Below are 18,313 nucleotides of genomic sequence, written 5' to 3'. Positions count from 1 at the left end.
ACCTCTACCAATCTACAACTAATTACAAAACTCTAAGCATATATAAGTAAATATTTCTAAGCATAAATGACAATCAACAATACAAATCTAACATAGTCCATCACTGCGTTGTTTCCTTTGACTGGACCAAACTTGTGACTCAACGATAGACCAGAATTATAACCCTGCAGCTCTGCCTGCAGCACAGCTAAATATTTACCCAAGACTCAAATAACTAATATTGATCCAGATGTTAAAAATGGGTCAGCAGCAAATCAGAATGTTACATTGTTGTTGTTTTTGTTTTGCAGATATGGGAAAATTGTCTCTACAAAGGCCATCTTGGACAAAAACACCAATCAGTGCAAAGGTGAGTGAGTTTCATTCTACTTGTTTCTGCAAGGATGCAGTATCTGCACTCTACTTCACAACCTCAGGTCTTGATTTGATATTTAAGTCTTTTTATTTATAGAGACCATTTCCTTAAACACCGACAGTGTAAGTCCATGTGTTGGAGAACACACGGCCGCTGACTATAAAGGCCATGTTATCCTTTAATCTATCGTAATAATGCACTTCTAGAGAATCTCTATTTTGCTTAACTTCACCGTGATGATGATTTCAGGATTGCTCTCTAATGATACTCAGAGTTGAGCGCATTTTGAAAGCAAGCTGTTGGTATTGTTGTCGTATGCAAAATCAGGATGGGGAACACCAGACAATAGACACAATATGTTTCAAATCGTCTCTGCGGTAAACGGGGCTCACTCAAGTGTCCTCTGATGAGGGTCTGCTTGATTGTTAGAGTGGTCTGAACAAAGCACTAATCAATATGATTGTAGTCGTCTGTTTTGAAGAGGCACACAAGAGCGTGCGTTCAGAATGATTGCTGCTCATCTGTCAGAGCTGTACTCAAAGGTATCCTGACACGGTTTAGGACAACAGCACAAAGGTCCTGTAATCACAGTTTCAGGTTGGACGGTGTGAGTGAAGGAAAACCCAGACTGATTGGTTCTGATAGGAGAAATGTTAATGTGAATTTTAAGTCTTCATCTGTGCTGATTACTTAGGATAAAATATTTTGATTCCACTCCTGCTTGTCTTAACATAATAATGGGAAAACCAAATCTCAGTAAGGCTCCTCTGGAAAGTCTTTTACTTCGCTCATTATCTTGAATCTTTCTAATTGGCTAGTTATGTAAATCTTAAACTTCATCTTGCTGCTACCTGCTTCACCATCACATAATCAAATATGGCTTGGGAGTCTTGAGCGCATATTAAAATGCCTTTCCTGACTGCTTTACAGCACAGCCAAAGGAAGGGAAGAAAATTCTATAAGTCCAGTGATAGTTATCAGTTATTCTTTCTCGGCTCATTAATTTTTGTCATTGGTGTTTTGTGAAATGAGTTTTTCAAAACCTGTTTCAGTATGGCCTCCAGTTCATAATTGTGATGTCTGCCAATTATGTCTTCGTGTTCATGCTTCTTTATAGTATGGAAAAGTTATCATTTTTGATCGTACTGCACGAGTGCTTACAAATTAAATGGAAAACGAACGTAATTTCTGCTTTCAATTATATTTCCTGGATATGGGTGATGATATGGTTTCATTGTTCACCAATCCCAGGCAAACACAGTTTATTTGAAAGTCTAAAGCTTATTAGTGTTTACCAGTGCTGTACTTTTGTATAAAAATGCTGTTAGGAGCACGTCAGTGAGCCACGATATTGGGTGAGATCTCTCTAATGGATGCTGACACTCTGTTTCCAACCTGTGCACATCTGGTGCTCAAATACATCGGCTATGTATCAATCCATGGTAGAAAGTAGTCCACAATATAGATTTACACCTATTATAAAAACATTGTGGAAAAGCTGTTTCGGCTAATACAATATGTTTGTGACTTGGGTTTTAAACAACCACATGGGAAGATAAAAAATGATTAAATGAACAGTTATGTATTGACTTTTCTTTGCAATAAATAAAATAAAAGACTAAGATTAATGCCACATGGTGTCAATTTTGACTCATTGGCACTTCATTAAATATACCTGTGCATCTGCTAATCAACTCGTATCCAATCGGTCAATCACATGGCAGCACCTCTATGCATTTATGCATGTAGACGTGGTCAAAACAATCTGCTGAAATTGGACCCAAAGATGCTTTACGAAGAAAAGGGAGAAACGTGATTTAAGTGTCGTGTTGTTGTTCAGACAGGTTTTCTAGGAATTTCCATTCAGTTGTCTTTAAGGTTTCTAGCAAGCAGTCTAAAAGAGAGAAAATAGCCAGATATTGAGCTAATAGACAGGCAGCCTAAACCTAAAACAACACATTGAATGTTAAAGCAGATGTGCAAGAAGACCACACTACCCATATGGAAAAGAAATAGTAAAAACATATATGATTTACTCATGTATAAATCATATAAGCCTTACATGATTTACTCATGAAAGTGGCCACTTTCTCATTACTTTCATATATATTTTTTAGTAAGTATACAAAACATACAAGTTTCATTATATGATTTTTCAAGGGATTTTATGTGTTTTCACTCTTGTATGCTTTTCATACAAGTTTCATACAAGACAGATAAAAACTTTATAAGATTTATATATATCTTTTCCATATGGGTATGCACCACTCCTGTCAGGAAAGAACAGAAACTCAGGTTACATTTTAAACAAATAGAAGATTGGAAAGATGTTGCCTGAATACTCTCGATTTCTGCTTTGACATTTAGGGGATGTGGTCAGAATTTGGCATAAACAACATGAAAGCATGGATCCATTCTGCCTCGTATCAACCGTTCAGATTAGTTGTTGGTGGTGTGATGGAGTTGAAGATATCTTCTTGGCACACGTTGGGCACCTTAGTACCAAGTGACAGTCATTTCAGTGCCACAGTCTACCGGAGTATTGTTGCTGACTATGCCCCATTCCTTTATGACCACAATATACCCATCTGCTGATGGATGCTTCCCGCTGGGTAATGTGATATGTCACAAAGCTCAAATCATCTCAAACTGGTTTCTTGAAGATGGCAATGACTTCATTGTGCTCAAATGGCCTCCACAGTCACCAGATCTCAATCCAATAGAGCAGCTTTGGGATGTGATGGAGTGGGAGATTTGTATCATGGATGTGCAGCCAACCAATCTGCAGCAACTGTGTGGGGCTATCACATCTCTGTAGAATATTTCCAGCACATTGTTGAATCTGTCCCAGTGAAGAATGGATGCATTTATAAAGGCAAACTGGCCTTCCCACTACTAATAAGGTGTACCTAATGAAGTGGCTGAGGTTGGACCCTATTACTATGTGGGTTTTATATTTAGAGTCCAGAATTTGTAACTGCACAGACTTTTATTTCTCTTCTGGGTTCAATTTCAAGTCAGATAAAAAGTTTAGTGAATAAAATTTTATTCTAATAAGAATAAAAGTCAGACTGTGACTTAACAGTCTGCAAGCTGTTCGATTTTTTGCAACGTCAGTTAATGGCTTCAGACCAAAGAAGACAAATTGACAGCTTGTTTTAATCACATTCACTCACATTTTGTTTGGCACTGTTGACTAATCAATCCAGAGAAAAGTTCACGCAGCTCGTTGCCTGTAATAGTCAGCATGGGAGGTAAGAGCATACACGAAGCTGGTGTCTTTGTTCCTTGTAAAAAATGAATAAATAAAAATTACATTTGAAAACTTGCCACCCTGTCCTAGTTATATTGCAGACATGACTAGGGAAACTAAACATGAGAGAAACTTTTTTCAGAATGCAATCGCTGTACAACAAGCTATGAACTGATGCACAATATTTAATGCACAGTCTACCATAATACACTAGCTGCAGCAGCATAGGCGATTACAGGCTGTGGCTCTCATCAGCAATTTCGCTGCTTGTGATGTAGACTTCATACATCTTTTAGCCAGTTGTTAACTCACAATGAAGGAGTTTCATTATCAGTCGGCCATTAGAGTGCCTTACAACCGGATAAGTGTTGGTTTGATTGCAAAGGCATTCAGTAGGGACAAGATAAGTGCTTAGCGTGACTAAGAGAGTACAAATTGGCACAGAGAGCTCTCTTGGAAAGGGAGGGATGGATGGGTGGAGGCACAGAGAGGTGGAGGGACGGGGTAAAAATAAACTGGGGCTGACAGAAAAGGAAGGAGACCCTTTGAAACTGATGATTTAGCAGACAGCCTTTTCTTTTCAGGAAGACTATGCAGAGAGCCAGAAAGCATGAAAAATGTAGTCAAAGAGACAGGTACATAAATAAAGCCATCTTCCCCTGCAGTCCGAGGAGACGCACAGTTCGATTGGTTTGCATACTTTTGCTGTCATGCGGGAACCATGTGATCTCAGTTTCTGTGATGTTTTTCTTGGTCTTTATCCCTGAAAAATTGATGTTTCGTCTTCAGGGCAATGTAAATATATTGTTTGATGCCATGAAATGAGATGCACTGTTTTTAGAATTACTGTTTAATTAAGTAAACAAAGAAAATAAAAGTTTTACTTTATTCTCTGAAATAAAAGTATTATGTTTGTAGAGTCCTATGCTTTGTTGGGAGCTCGGTGTTAAATACACTGGCAGTTTTGTTGTTAGCGGGATCTCTGAGGGAGGGAGAGTGTATGCTGCACAGGATAGAGGAAGGGAGAGGAAACCACTAGATTGTAAAGGACTTCCATTTCCTAAAGCAAGCACCCTCCCTCTCACTGTCTCTGTGTCTCCAGTAGAATCCCCCCCTCCCTTAAAATTCAGTCTGCCTGTGCCTCTCGCTTGCCCTCTGTTCCCATCTCACTGCAACCCCCAAATTCCTCCATTGCTTCGTCTCTTTCTTTGAGTTCCTTGTGTTTCCTTGTGTACTCGGGCCATTAGAATATGCTAACCAAGGCCAGGAGCTCAGGAGATTGGATTGAATCTAGTGGTGTTTGTGTGTTCATGCTCATATTTATCTGTCCTTCCATCGGTGTCTATGAATCATTTGTGCATGTTTGTGTGCACTTTATCACTTTTTGTATTATCACAAGTGGAATATTTGTTGGAGTGACCACAGAGGAGAGGGTCAAGTGCACAAACATGAATGATTAAATGTTTTAGATTTTCAATTTTTGTTATGTAGACTTATAACATGTGTTCAATCACATTCACATTTTGTTTGAATAGAAAGCACACAGTCTTTCAGTTAAGATTTGGCATCTCAGGACATAGTAAAAATAACATGGTCCTTACACCATGTAATTATTTAACAAAAACCTAAACCAAAATGCTGCTTTCATTAAGAGAAACTAAGACTAAAAAATCATTTGGAATTGATCATGTGATCATCAGTAAGTGAGAGCACACCTATAAAAGTAGTTTGCTGGTCTGGAGCATTCAGATCTCTGTGTGTGTGTGTGTGTGTGTGTGTGTGTGTGTGTGTGTGTGTGTGTGTGTGTGTGTGTGTGTGTGTGTGTGTGTGTGTGTGTGTGTGTGTGTGTGTGTGTGTGTGTGTGTGTGTGTGTGTGTGTGTGTGTGTGTGTGTGTGTGTGTGTGTGTGTGTGTGGTGCCAGCAATCTGGGAATTATCCAGACAATTTGACATCCATTAATCTTCAGTGAGAAAAATTTACAAGTGGAAAATATTCAACAGAGTCACCAATCTTCCTAGGAGTGGACCTGCCGAATGCACCCCTATTCACCTCAGACTGTGCAATTCTGATAGAAACTGCAAAAAACCCAAGAGCTGCATCTCAGTCTCTACAGGCCTCAGTTAGCATGTTAAAGTCAAAGTGGAGACCTTTGGCCATAATAATTTGTTTGGGCAAAAATCAAGAACATCATATGACTACTAACGCCTCATACCAGCTGTCAAGCACAGTGGTGGTGATTTGGGTTTGTTTTGCAGCCACTGTGTCAACCATAAACATTTGTATAACAAAATATTCAAGATATTAATGTGAGGTCAAATGTCCAACAGCTTAAGCTTGTTCCAAATTGGGTCATACAAAAGACACCAACAAATCTACAACAGAATATCTGAAAAAGAAAAGGTTTTTCCGTGGAGAAGTGGAAGTCCAGACCTCAACCTGAAACTGTATTCCTCCAGAAATATGCAAGAGACTAGTACAGAAAAGGATTACTTCAAGTTAGTCAAGTAACTGTTATTCTACCAGAGTCATTTTTACTTAGGTTATTACTTAGGTAACAACACAGTTTAATATGTTAAACCTGCTATGTAAAAACCTTAGAATTGAGATGCTCTTTTTGGGGGGGGGTACTTTCTTTTTACCATGACTGTATTGTATGATTTACAAATTACAAAGTGGACAGAAGTTTGTTGTATTCACCAGCAGAACTGTCCATCAGCTTGAAAGGCAGGCATATGCTCGTCAATTCAACAAGCGTCCAGGCTTCTGAAGTGTCCTTGAGGAAGACAATGAATCCCTACCAGCTTCTAGGGTGCACTCTGTCACTGATACTTGACCTCAGACCTCGCTGGAGAGAAGGCCAAATAGATGTTCAGAAAACAGAACTCTCCTTGAGTGATGAATAGATTCAAAACAAATGGCACATTCTCTTCAAGGCTGATGTTTTGTCAAACCTAACCAGTCAGTGAGATGAGCACTTTGAGGAAAAAAAAACTGTCTCCATCATTCTTGCTTAAAGGAGAGTGAGTGGTGCCAGGGCTGAGCAACACACACCTGTGCTAGGAGAATAAAATGCACACTAATTCCCTGAGGTCTTTAGATGTAAGGACCAACTTAAATGTGCAAGGCAGAGCAAGATTACACGCCAACAACTACAACTCAGTATTTTATTTACAGAGCGCGTACAAGGCTCCTGAGACACACTCTTGTGCTACTTTAGCACAAGAACGTGTTGGATATGAGCCTCTGATCAGTAAGTCACTGTAAACAGAACGGCTTCAAGGAGTGACTGTTGGTTACATTACAGATCAGTCTGGTATTTGAATGCTGTAAATATGATTACACCCAAGTTGCTTTCTTTTAACTCTGTTTAATGTTACTACCATAACTTTACTTAATATACTAGTTCATAATACATAGATTATATATAAAACATAATATATAGGTTAAGAAATCAAATGTAAATCATCATATTAATGCAAGAAACAGGAATTAGATGTAATCATTAACACCAGCTTAATTGGCACTAAAAACACAATTTTTCTTATGTATAATAACTTATTCTTTTTTCTCAGTTTTTCACAGGGTTTGCTGCAATGATTCTGTAAATTATGTGACACAAATAGTAACATTTTTTTTAATATATTATCGCAGATGGGTCCAAAAGGCTTTTAAGACCACACTTTACTAATAGTGGGTTTTTATATAGATCTGGTATACTGTGGAGCTACCTGCTGCTGTGATAATAGACAAACCTAATGAATTTCATTTTTAATTATTACACAAATGAGATTTTTTTTAAAAAGATCTCGATAACTGCGCTACAATAAATGAATTCAATTTGAAGGAGTCGTGTTTCCATGATTTTATCAGGCCTCGATATGCGTGAGTGTTCAGGCAGGTGTTTGTCTTTCTGGACACATTTTGTCAGCACAAAAGCATCACAGTCATGGACGTGCGGTTAACGTCACAGTGAAGGCTTAAAGTAAAGATGTTGTATAATAACTCACTGGTGTTCAGATCTAAGTTAATCAGAAAACTAGTGAGTGAAATCATTTTACACACAGCTCTGATTTACAAATGTTGTCATTTCTGCCCATTGAAGCTCCAGTTATATCAACACAGCTGTGCTATGCTGATGACGCTGAAGATGTGCTGTCGAACAAAGGGTCTCAGATTTGGATTAGTGGTGACTGACTTAACCAGTTTCACATCTGCTTTGGGTTTCCTCCCCCCACTAATTAAATGGACACTCCAAAATTAAGCAGCACCCATTATAGTTAGTGTGAGAACTGATATGGAACTTTTCAACATTCCCTGGAATAAAATGAAAGCATCCCTAATGCACAGCTGACAAATACTGTGTGCGCAATCTCAATTAGTGGAACTGTTTCAAAGTGGCACTAATTAAATAAATATAGATTTAAAAAGCAGTCAGTACTGCTGTAGGTAGCGTGGATATTTGCATGCTTGCATATATTGTGTATCCATCTGTGTTTGCCACAGAGGCTAATGTGTGCACATCACGTGTGTGTTCCACAGGAAGAACTTGAATGTGTGTTTGTGTAACCCTATTTAGGCTAAATTATGAGTTTCTCATTAGCAACAGTATAAATATTTCTGTGTGCAGTGCAGATCTTGCTGTGAAAGCAGCTTGCTGCCTTTGAACAATAAAATATCATCTGCTTATCAGCAAAATGGAGCGCATTTCCAAACCCTGGAACAGACAGACAGACAACAACAGATGTTAGGGATGAGGCGTATGCGTGTTTCCAGCGTTCTTATCATGTTTACACTTAGGATTGTGGTAAGTGAGGCTTTTGACATGTGGATCATTTAACTGTGTTAACATGCAGCCCACTCCATACCACAGCTGGAATTTCAAGGCTTTTGTGCTTTTTTTTTTTTTTTTTTCCCCCCCCTTTTCCCCCCCTCTTCATGCATGTTTCATACAGATATACAGTCAAAATCACTCACACAAGCATTTTACAGTTTTCTTCACATATGCCTCACGCAATTGCATCCAAGCTGTCTGACACACTGCAGACAGAAGTCTTTCTTTCCTTTTCCATTTTTTTTTTTTTTTGACATCTCACTTAACTCGGCCCCATACCCAGTAAAAGAAAATTAGATTATTTTGTGTGCTCCTTCATTAGTCAATCTAGATTCACAGAGCTTCAAATTAAATGGATATCATTGTACATTTTACTTTTAACTTATTAATTTGACTTGAGCAAAGGTAACTTCAGCTGTTGCAAATGCTGCAGTAATTGTATGTTGCATGAGTTTTTGTCTTTTATATATACTGCAGAGACATTCAACACTGATCATTACTTAAGAATATATGTATGTATCTCTAGTGTTTTGTTTGAGAAGTCAGATACAATACAATGGAAGTAATTAGAAATACCAGCTTTTTTTAAAGATAATTCTGATTTCTGAATCATGGGGTTACTTAACCTTTTCTTATTTCTTATTCTATTCTTTCTTTCTTATTCTATATGTTAAATTTGACCTTTTAAATACAGTTTTTCTTTTTTGTTTTTTTGCATATTCAAATTTCCTTTCTGAGAAATGTAACTGACAGCATACACATACAATACACTTTTCTTCAATGTAGAATTTTACTTTCATTATAAAAAATTATTAAACCTGACAATTTCTCCCAAACTGCAGTAAGTTACAGGATCCTCTCTCAACTGAAAATGTAGTAACTGTACACCCAATGTTGCTTGGCATATTTTAGCTTATCAAACAAAAACAGATGCAACAGATTTTATATAACATAACAAATGTCAGTTATTTGCTGGACAGTAGCTTTTTGGTTGATTTTTCATTTATAACCTGTGATCTATAATCTGCTTCATAGTCAGTAACAACCCTTGTTGCACATTGTTTTTGATTTCTTTTCTGTGAGTTTCAATATTGACTTTTAGGGGCAGGGGAAAATCTATTAATTATCAAGCTATTTTGCATGGCAATACAGTGTAAATACCAGGAGACAAATAAATTTCTGTTAAATATGAATTTCTGTCTACATAGACAACAACAGATATGCGATTCTCATTCTCAGTTTATCACAGGTAATTAATATATTATCAGAAACCCATTGCATTTTTTTTGCCAACTTGACACCATTCAATTACAGACTGATATCAGACCCATAGCAGACTGTGTCTTATGGCAACGTATAAGGCGTGCTTTTAAAACAGTGTTGGTTCAGTGCTTGACAATCTAAAATGAGACAAACTGAAATGAGATCTTTATCTTCTTGGATAAAACAGATACTAACAAAGTTAAACTTTGGGGCACTGTGATAAACGTATGATACTATAATACTCAGCATATCAAGAACTGTTAAAAATCACAATAACATTGGATTGTGAGTGAAGTATTGCAGTAAGGTATTGTGAGATGCCCGGTGCTTCCCTCCTTTGAGGTGGATCAGCTAAACCTAAGTGACACTGGGTCATATAACAGGACAGTGGCAAATGTACAACAGAATGACTGAAAAAGAAAAGAGCCGAGGTGATGCAATGGCCTAGTCAAAGTCCAGACCTCAGCCTGGTTGAAATGCTGTGGCAGGACCTTAAAACAGTTGTGGACCACAGTGAAATGAAAGACACTGTAAAGAACACCGGACCAAAATTCCTCCACAGAGATGTGAGAGACTGATGGTGATATAGAAACTGTTTGCTTCAAATTGTTGCTGTGAAAGGTACTGAAGAACTTGGTTTTTCACAGACCTGCACAGAGCGCTGTTGAAGTTTTCTTTTTCACATAACTAATCTACAGAGACTGTACAGTGAGCAGCTTTTAGTAGTGTATTTCAGTGCTGTGTTGCACTGAAATACACTAAAAATCATTACAAAAACATGGATCATAAATATGGTATAGTTATTGTTGTATCACCAGTTTTCTTCTGTGCAAAAATGCATTCAAAGGGAGAACTAGCAGCTTTCATTAAATACGTGACCTGACTATATTTCGACATATTTATTGCATTAATGCACTGAAAACACAGCCTCAGGTCTGTGATAGAAATCAGTAGTGAGCTTCCTCAGCACTATTCAGAACTTTACCCATTCCTGATTATTTTTTAATCATTTTTTTCTTTCCTCCTTACCATCCTCCATCTTCCTGACACTTTCTGCATCTGTGTTACTTCTGTTGTGTGTACAGGGTATGGTTTTGTGGACTTCGACAGCCCTGCAGCAGCTCAGAAGGCTGTGGCCTCGCTCAAAGCCAGCGGAGTCCAGGCACAGATGGCAAAGGTAAGCTCCGTCACACGCTCCAGTCTGTGGTCTGATTAACTTGGTGTTGATGAGGTGGTGTTGTAACTCCTGAAGAAAACGGATTATAATAGATGGTGAGATTACTTTTTTTAATAGCTTGCGATGACATAAATGAGATGATCAAAACTTTTGCCGTGACCGCTTGGTTTACACGCGAGTAATACTTTTGGGTTGACTCGAGACTGACAGGTGCAGGTTTGCTTGAGTCGGTTTGAGATTACTGATCGAATTAGTCCTGGAGTTAATTTTTTCATGGCAAGCAAACAAAATGACGCAGATTAAGGCTTGACTGCCTTCCTACATTCCCACAATCTTTCTTTGCTTTTTGGTCTTATGTGGCCCTTTAGTAATGCTCTGTTTTATTTTCAAAAACGTGTGTGAAAGACAGATGAGATTAGAGAAAGTGGGTGTTTGTTAAATTTATATCCTTATGTTAGTATATCTTATAAGACTGCATAGTAGCAGGGAACACGCCTATCTTTCTTTTCTCTTAAGGAAAGCATGCAGGTTAATCTGCAGTGTGCGCATGTGTGCATGTTAGAGGACAACAATGCTGTGACGAAACTTGGACCTAACCAGCACAATCACATTATCCTGCCTGAGAGAAAGACAGAGAGACAGTGAATAGCCTGTCTTGTTTTCAGATTCATTAAAGCTGTATTGCTGCATACTTCCTTTTCTAAATGAGAGAGGAGTGCAATTAAAAATAGGCCAGTCTTCAGGCACCAAGAGCATCCCATTGAATTAAACAGCAGCAAGCCTTTGAGCCACCTTTGCCTTGCTCTTCTATTAAACCTCTTTTCATTAGACTTCCATCTCTTATTTTGTTCGTAACGGCTTAGGGGTGGTGGGTGGGGGGGTATTGGGATAGGGAGGAGCAGGGTTGATGTGTTTAGCTGTTATAGAGGGGAGAACCCTCGACTCCTTGGAGATTGAGTTCTCTGGAGGGATGGAACGGAGGGCAAAGAGTCCATTTCAAATGAAATTACAGACTTCTTCCAGTTTCATGAACTAATTATGCAGAAGAGCTGCTGACGTCCCACATAACTTTCCCAGATCAGTGAGCAGTAAATAAATCTTACAGTCTTAAAACACTGATGGAGGATGTTCCATCTCAAGCCTAACCTTGAACATTTTGTAAGTTGAGCAACTTTTTTTTTTAAATTAGAGAGACTGACAATTGAAAACTTATAGCAGTACAATGAGATTTTGTGTAGGCTAGCTGAGACGGTAAGCTTTGATGTTGCGTCTAATCTGCAAGATGAGTCTTTCAAACAAAGTGAAGGGCGGAGAGAGAGAGAGAGAGATGATCAGCTTGTTTTAAAGAGGGATGAAACATCTAAGACAAATATTACCTATTTTGGGGTTTTGGGATGTTTGGATAGCGTCACTACTGAGCCAGTGCTGGCCTTAAATGTCATAGCATCCAATCTGCAAAGATAAATCTAGCCAAGCATGCCATATGCATATTAGGTTTAAATATCTGAAAACATATTCTGTGTTGAAAGCAATTGTTCAGATAAATAAAGGCAGGCTTATAATCCCATATTGAGAACATAAATGGTGTGGGATATTTCATGATGCTCCCTGAAGCTCTTTACGTACATTTTTCCTACTTGTATCAAAGTCTCATAGTGTTGATCTATGCAGCCTATACAGTATAAAAATTATATCTCACAACTTTATATTCTTATTTTATAGTTACTCCCAGCTACCAGGAAGCACAGAGGCTTACTATATTCTGATACAGTAAAAAGCATGAGATCTACTGCCTTTTAAAACTGATTGGAAGAGACTTGAACATAGTAACTGGGGATAGAATAGGTTTTGAGAGGAAGTACTATATCATTGACCTTGTTTGGAAGGATGAATAAAAAAAATGAATCTGTAGAGACAAGAAGAGCATGGAAATTGCTTATCTGTGGATCTGGTTCTTAAAATATCTTTTCTCTTTTCCTTTCTTTATATTAAAAAAAAGGAAAAGGCAAACATGATTGTGAATCTACAGATCCCAGGATCTAGGTTTTGCTTAACTTCCTCTGCAACGGTATAAATAGTTAAAAGTTGTGTTGTATAAAAAACCACTTTTAAGAGCCATTGTTGGACAAATAAATCTACACGGGAGACGAGATGATATGTCATAGATGTAAGCATTTGTGCCTACAGGAGCTCAGAAGAGAAATGGACTACACCACATAATGCTTATAGCCATCCCTAGTGTTATCTGCGTGTTTGTTTAAATGCCGAACCAGCAGTTTGGTCAGTCAAGACAACGAATCAGAAATGTCAGACAGGTTTATACACATGACAGACGACAGAAACGAATCAATGGGCAGCAGGAAAACCAAACACGGGAACCATCATGCTGCATGTCAGATAATTTAAGAGATGTAGGGGGCTTGTGCTGAGAGGTTGCATTTAGGGCAAGACGCTGGAAATAGCTTAAAATAGAGCTGGAAGCAGCAGTATATGTCACAGTGTAAGCAGTCCGTGTTAGCCATGATTACAGTAACTTCCTGACATCACCCATGAATTAATTAGAGCACAGTTGAAGCAAGATTAGACTGCTAGTGTGTATATAACTGGATTTACTGCGAGAAACCTTTATCCATTAAACCCTGCAGCTTGCACTGACATCTTCTTTTGTAGCAGGTGCATGTTTTGGTTGTGAAATAAATGAGACGAGAAGAAAACACAGCAAGCCAAGATGAGAGAAGAGACAAGAAACTGTGTGTATGTGCGTGTGTCCTATACTCACTTCCTCAGTCTTCTTGGTAATTACTGTTGACCTGAAAGATGATTACTTCTACAGCTGTACTCCCTCACGCTCTCGCCAGCTCACTCACAGTTAGTTTTTCTGTCTCCCAGCCTCATTCTTGCTTTCTTTTTGTAAGAGTATCTGTAGGTTGAATCCCCCTAACATTATTACACAGAGTACAGCGAATGATTTAAATTCTAGCTCTGATTTTTAACCAATATGTGAATCGGTGCTTCTCTGCATTTTATGCACTACAAAATGTTTTGTGAAAAGCATGTGTAGCCCTGTAAGAACATTCAGCAATGTGAAAGTATTGAATATTAACATTCATATCAGGGCATTATTTTATTTTGCAAACACAAAATCACCTAAGCCCGTGTGTGTGTGTGTGTGTGTGTGTGTGTGTGTGTGTGTGTGTGTGTGTGTGCGTGTGTGCGCGTGTGTGTGTGGGTGGGTGGGTGGGTATATAATAACAGTTACACAGGGCCAAGGTCACTATGCTAATTAGAGAGATGGTACTACTGGCAGTGACACTTCACACCTCCCTCCCTTATTCTCTCCCTTCTTTCTTCTCCCCTCCACTTTGTCCTTGGCACCTCCTGTCTTTGTATTCACTTCTCTCTCTCTCTTTTTTAACCCCCAATCCCACCATTTAATCCTATTTTAGGGGTTGGTTTAGTTGCTCCCCCCCCACGCGCGCGCGCACACACACACACACACCCTCCCCATTTCCTCTGTTGTACATTCCCCCCAAACCGTGTGTGTATGTGTGCAGCAGGTGCTGCAATGCCTCCTCCAGAGTCGTTAGTTACAGGGTTGAGAAAGGACAGTGTGTGAAGGGTAGAAAGAAAACGGGCACTCGTAAAGTTAACGACACTGGTTGACTGTCATTTATCTGCCTCTTTTTTTTTTTCTTTTTTTTTCTTTCTTTTCTTTCTTTCTTTCATTCTTTCTTACCTTTCTTCCTTCGCTCCCCCGGACTTTATTTACTGATATAAACGGTGTGTGCAAGCTTTCTTGCATGTGTACTGCTTTTATGTGGCTGTCTGTGTGTGTCTGACAGCTGAGGTTAGTGATGGGAAGAGGTGGCCAGCAGGACCAACTGAGACATAAAATAAAGATGAACCAGACAAAAACACATACACAGGAAGACAAGAGCATTTCTTTTTCCCCCCACTCTGCTTCCTGCTTGTCTATCACTCTGTTACCCGTTTGTTTCTAACCTGTTTGTTTTTTTCCTCTTCTTTTTTTTCTTTCAGCCATTTGTTTGAGTGTATTTTTTATTTTGTCAGCCAGATATACAGTAATACACCTGAATACTTTCACCAGCCAGCACATATAATGTAAATGTTGGTGTTATTCTGCTTTGTAAAGAGCAGCCTGTGACTGAAAAGCCGAGTTTTAAATTGAAAACCCTGGGCTAGGTGATAATGGTAATGTTCCTTTCTTCTGTTGTAAAATCTGAAGTGACCCATCTCTTTAGAGGACTCTTCTTTTTATAAACTATGTAGATTATTTTTGAATACACAGCTATGACAAAGAAGGTTGTCTCTGTGCAGTTAAACAAAATGTATTTGGATTCTCTATTTGTGTTCAGAGATATCAACTATAATATTTCTATATTCTTTAAAAAAAAACATGCCATCAACTTGCATTGCAAGTTGCTCAGATCTGAGTGGTTAAGGATGTTATAAAGCTGAATTTACTGTCTTTTTGTTAGACCTGACAGCCCCTAGCCAAACAATAGCAGGAAGAGGACATTCAGGAGGAGGACAGAAAGGAAAATAGGAATGGGAGGGATCCTAGTGAGTGAAACCCAATCGAATTAAATGTAATCTGGCCTGAATGTGCACAACCATCAGCTGCTTTCCAATCATATTAACCCTGCATTACCATCCCTTGGCTTTGTGTGTGCGCGTGTATGTGCATGTGTCTTTTTATGTTAGTGTGCGTAGAGGGTGATGGGAGAGAGATGTAGGAGTTAAGTGGATAAGTGAGAAAACAAAAGAAAGAGATGGACTGGATGGGGGAGAGAGCGTGAGAGGCAGGGAGACTGAGAGGAAAATGAAGATGAATATAGGTGTTTGGGTGATTAATGCGCCGCGGTTGCATTGCTAATGAAAAAATATTTCTCATCATTACAGTAATCATGATAATTCCTAGTGACACACAACAGTTTCTTCATTTTACTGCTTTACTAAGTTGTGTATTATGCCATCAAAAAAGATTACTTACACAACAGTAAATGTTAGAGTACTGAAAACAGAACTGAAGTCTTTTAGTATATGAGCATAAAGAGTACACGAGAACACGTATACTGTTTTTGGTAGAGACCTTTATAAATCTGTATAATGTCAACGTTCTAGTTGAATAACAAAAATGGTAAACATTGAAGATGTTAATAAAAGATAAGTGACTCATTATCCGTTCGTGACATTTTTTTTCTCCCTCCTCAGTGTACAGTACCGCTAAAGGATAGATTGCAAGAACCTGAGGTTATTGAGCTTATGCAATATGCAGCCGCGAAGAGCATTCTTTCGAAAGGCCCTGGCTCATAAATGCTTCATTAACAAAAGTAATATCAGTAAAATGCTTGCCTTTTTTGAGATGGCAGAGCAGGCAATAAAAACAGAGGATACTTTTTTCTTTTGTGGCAAACTTGTTGCTGCTTACACCAAATGCTGCGGCTTAGATAATGCAAATGCTGTCATGGGTTGTTCTGTACTGAGTCCTCCATAGGTCTTTTGATGAGACAACTGAAGAGGGTGTGTGTGTGTGTGTGTGTGTGTGTGTACACATATGTATGTATAGATCAAAGTCCCTGGTTGTTAACTTAAGTTATTAGCTTCATAACTTAATTTGCTATATGTTTTGTAGTCTCTGTGGGCAGCAGTAGTAGTTTTTCCCAGACATCTTACCTTCCTCACAGCAGATGGAGCCACATTTTTGATGTGGCTCCATACAACACATGCTCTTCCTGACACAACCTTCTTAGGGATTTGTTTCCTCCTATTCTCAAACTTGGGATCTATCGCCTGTTGTGTAAATGTACAAACCGCTGCACTATGAAGCTGGTGTAATGGCCAAGAAAAAGAATAGCAAGGTGCTTGTGACTGGGATAAATTGTTGGTTGGCCACTGATTGCACTGATTTATTTTCACATTTGGTGACCAATTGCAAGTATTTGTGGACCAAAGCGATTCCACAGGTGGGAGGCCACTTGTCTCTAAACAAGCACTATCTGACTCTGATGATTTGCAAATAATTGCCCTCTGATTTATAAACGCAGCCAGTACATTGTAGTAAATCTGAGTCACTTTGAAAGAGAACTAAAATAGAGCGAGAGCGTCATGGAAATGGAATCAAGCTAACAATCATGTTTGCTAACATCAGTACAGGTTGGGGATGAATTTGAAGTTTGTCATGTTTAAGAAGACAGTCAGTAAAGGATGGATTCCCAAGCAAATGCACGATTTGTTTGGTGGTGAATGAAAGCATTACATCTTCATAGCCTCATATTTCAGCAATGGAATGCAATCAGCTACAGCAATAACATGTGAAATTATATTATTTTAGAGGAATTGCATAATACATTTCAAGCAATTTTCAGTCATTTTGTTAGAGTAAGATGCTTTTCAACTACTGAATGGCTCATTAAGAAAAACCCTTCAGATTTGGTTTCACCCCAGCATTACCCGCGAGAGAACGGAAAACAAAGACGAATGAGGGAAGTACTGCCATGAACAGAGGAGGGATGGAGTAGGCAGCTAGAGAGTGGGGGTGGTGCTTGGTTTGATGGAGCTGGGTTGAGAACAGCTCTATAAGGACAGAGATAACTGGAAAACACTATAAAATGCCTATCCTCACATTTTCTCCCTCTGTGGAATTAGCCTTTGAGTGGGCTGCTGGAGCGAGGGAGGGTGCGTGCGGTGATTGATGGAGGGAGGGAGTGGGAAGCCCAAACTGTAGCAAGGGAGGGTGGAGAGAGATGGAGTATATGTGGAGTGGGCAGCCTGAACTATGAGAGGGAGGAAGTATAAGAAGGAAATAAAAGGCTAGCAGAAAAGGAGGGTGTGAGGAAGAAAATGGTGGCGCTGCATTTACAATCTTTTTTTCCCCACACACTCAGTGGAATACATATGAGTGAAGTATATTAATGGCAGTGAGAGAGGCTGTGTGAAAGGTCCCTTTTTATGGGGACACTATTGCTTCTATTTTTTGATTGGCTGTTCGGTCCTCACATCTCTCATTGTTATTGGTGGCCAGGCACGTTCGTTGTTTGTCATTGGGCAGACAGCATAGTCCGGCATAATTCAGCCATCGATCAAACTTTGTGGACAGCAGTAGCCAAACTGCTCCTCCAGACAGAGACGGAGCCTTTAGAGTGGAATATCACAAATCAAATGCTGTAACCTTTTAGTACGTCTGAGTCTGTACATGCCCACTGAAAACCAATGAAGCCTTTTCCTCTCGCTCTGCCATGCAGTCTGACTATTCTTCACTTATCTATTTTTTAAGTATTTATTCATTTCAATTGCATATCTCCATTCTGCCTCTTCATTTAGAAAAATCTCTTCACTGAAATCCTTGAAGTCATTTGTGCTTGTTGATTTAGAGGGTGGTGCACAGAGTTGTGGTGATTATTGAGTTGGACA

At 38.9% G+C, this 18,313-nt stretch overlaps 1 protein-coding gene across 6 annotated transcripts in view; it reads left to right on the top strand.

Annotated features, from left to right (window-relative positions):
• Positions 1-18,313, top strand: part of LOC146658656 (RNA-binding motif, single-stranded-interacting protein 3-like) — a 132,991-nt gene that overhangs the window by 57,827 nt on the left and 56,851 nt on the right. For all 6 annotated transcript variants that reach the window (XM_085422363.1, XM_085422361.1, XM_085422366.1 and 3 more), the window contains exons 3-4: positions 291-349; positions 10,788-10,879. In XM_085422363.1, the coding sequence (XP_085278489.1) occupies positions 291-349; positions 10,788-10,879 (151 nt within the window). The remainder of the gene's footprint in view (positions 1-290; positions 350-10,787; positions 10,880-18,313) is intronic.

This window comes from Rhamphochromis longiceps, linkage group LG11, assembly GCF_057381845.1.
Source record: "Rhamphochromis longiceps isolate RC_006_pf linkage group LG11, R_longiceps_female_GT1.1, whole genome shotgun sequence".
NCBI lineage: Eukaryota > Metazoa > Chordata > Actinopteri > Cichliformes > Cichlidae > Rhamphochromis > Rhamphochromis longiceps.
Note: the sequence above shows the minus strand (reverse complement) of the source record. Positions and strands in the feature narration are given on the sequence as shown.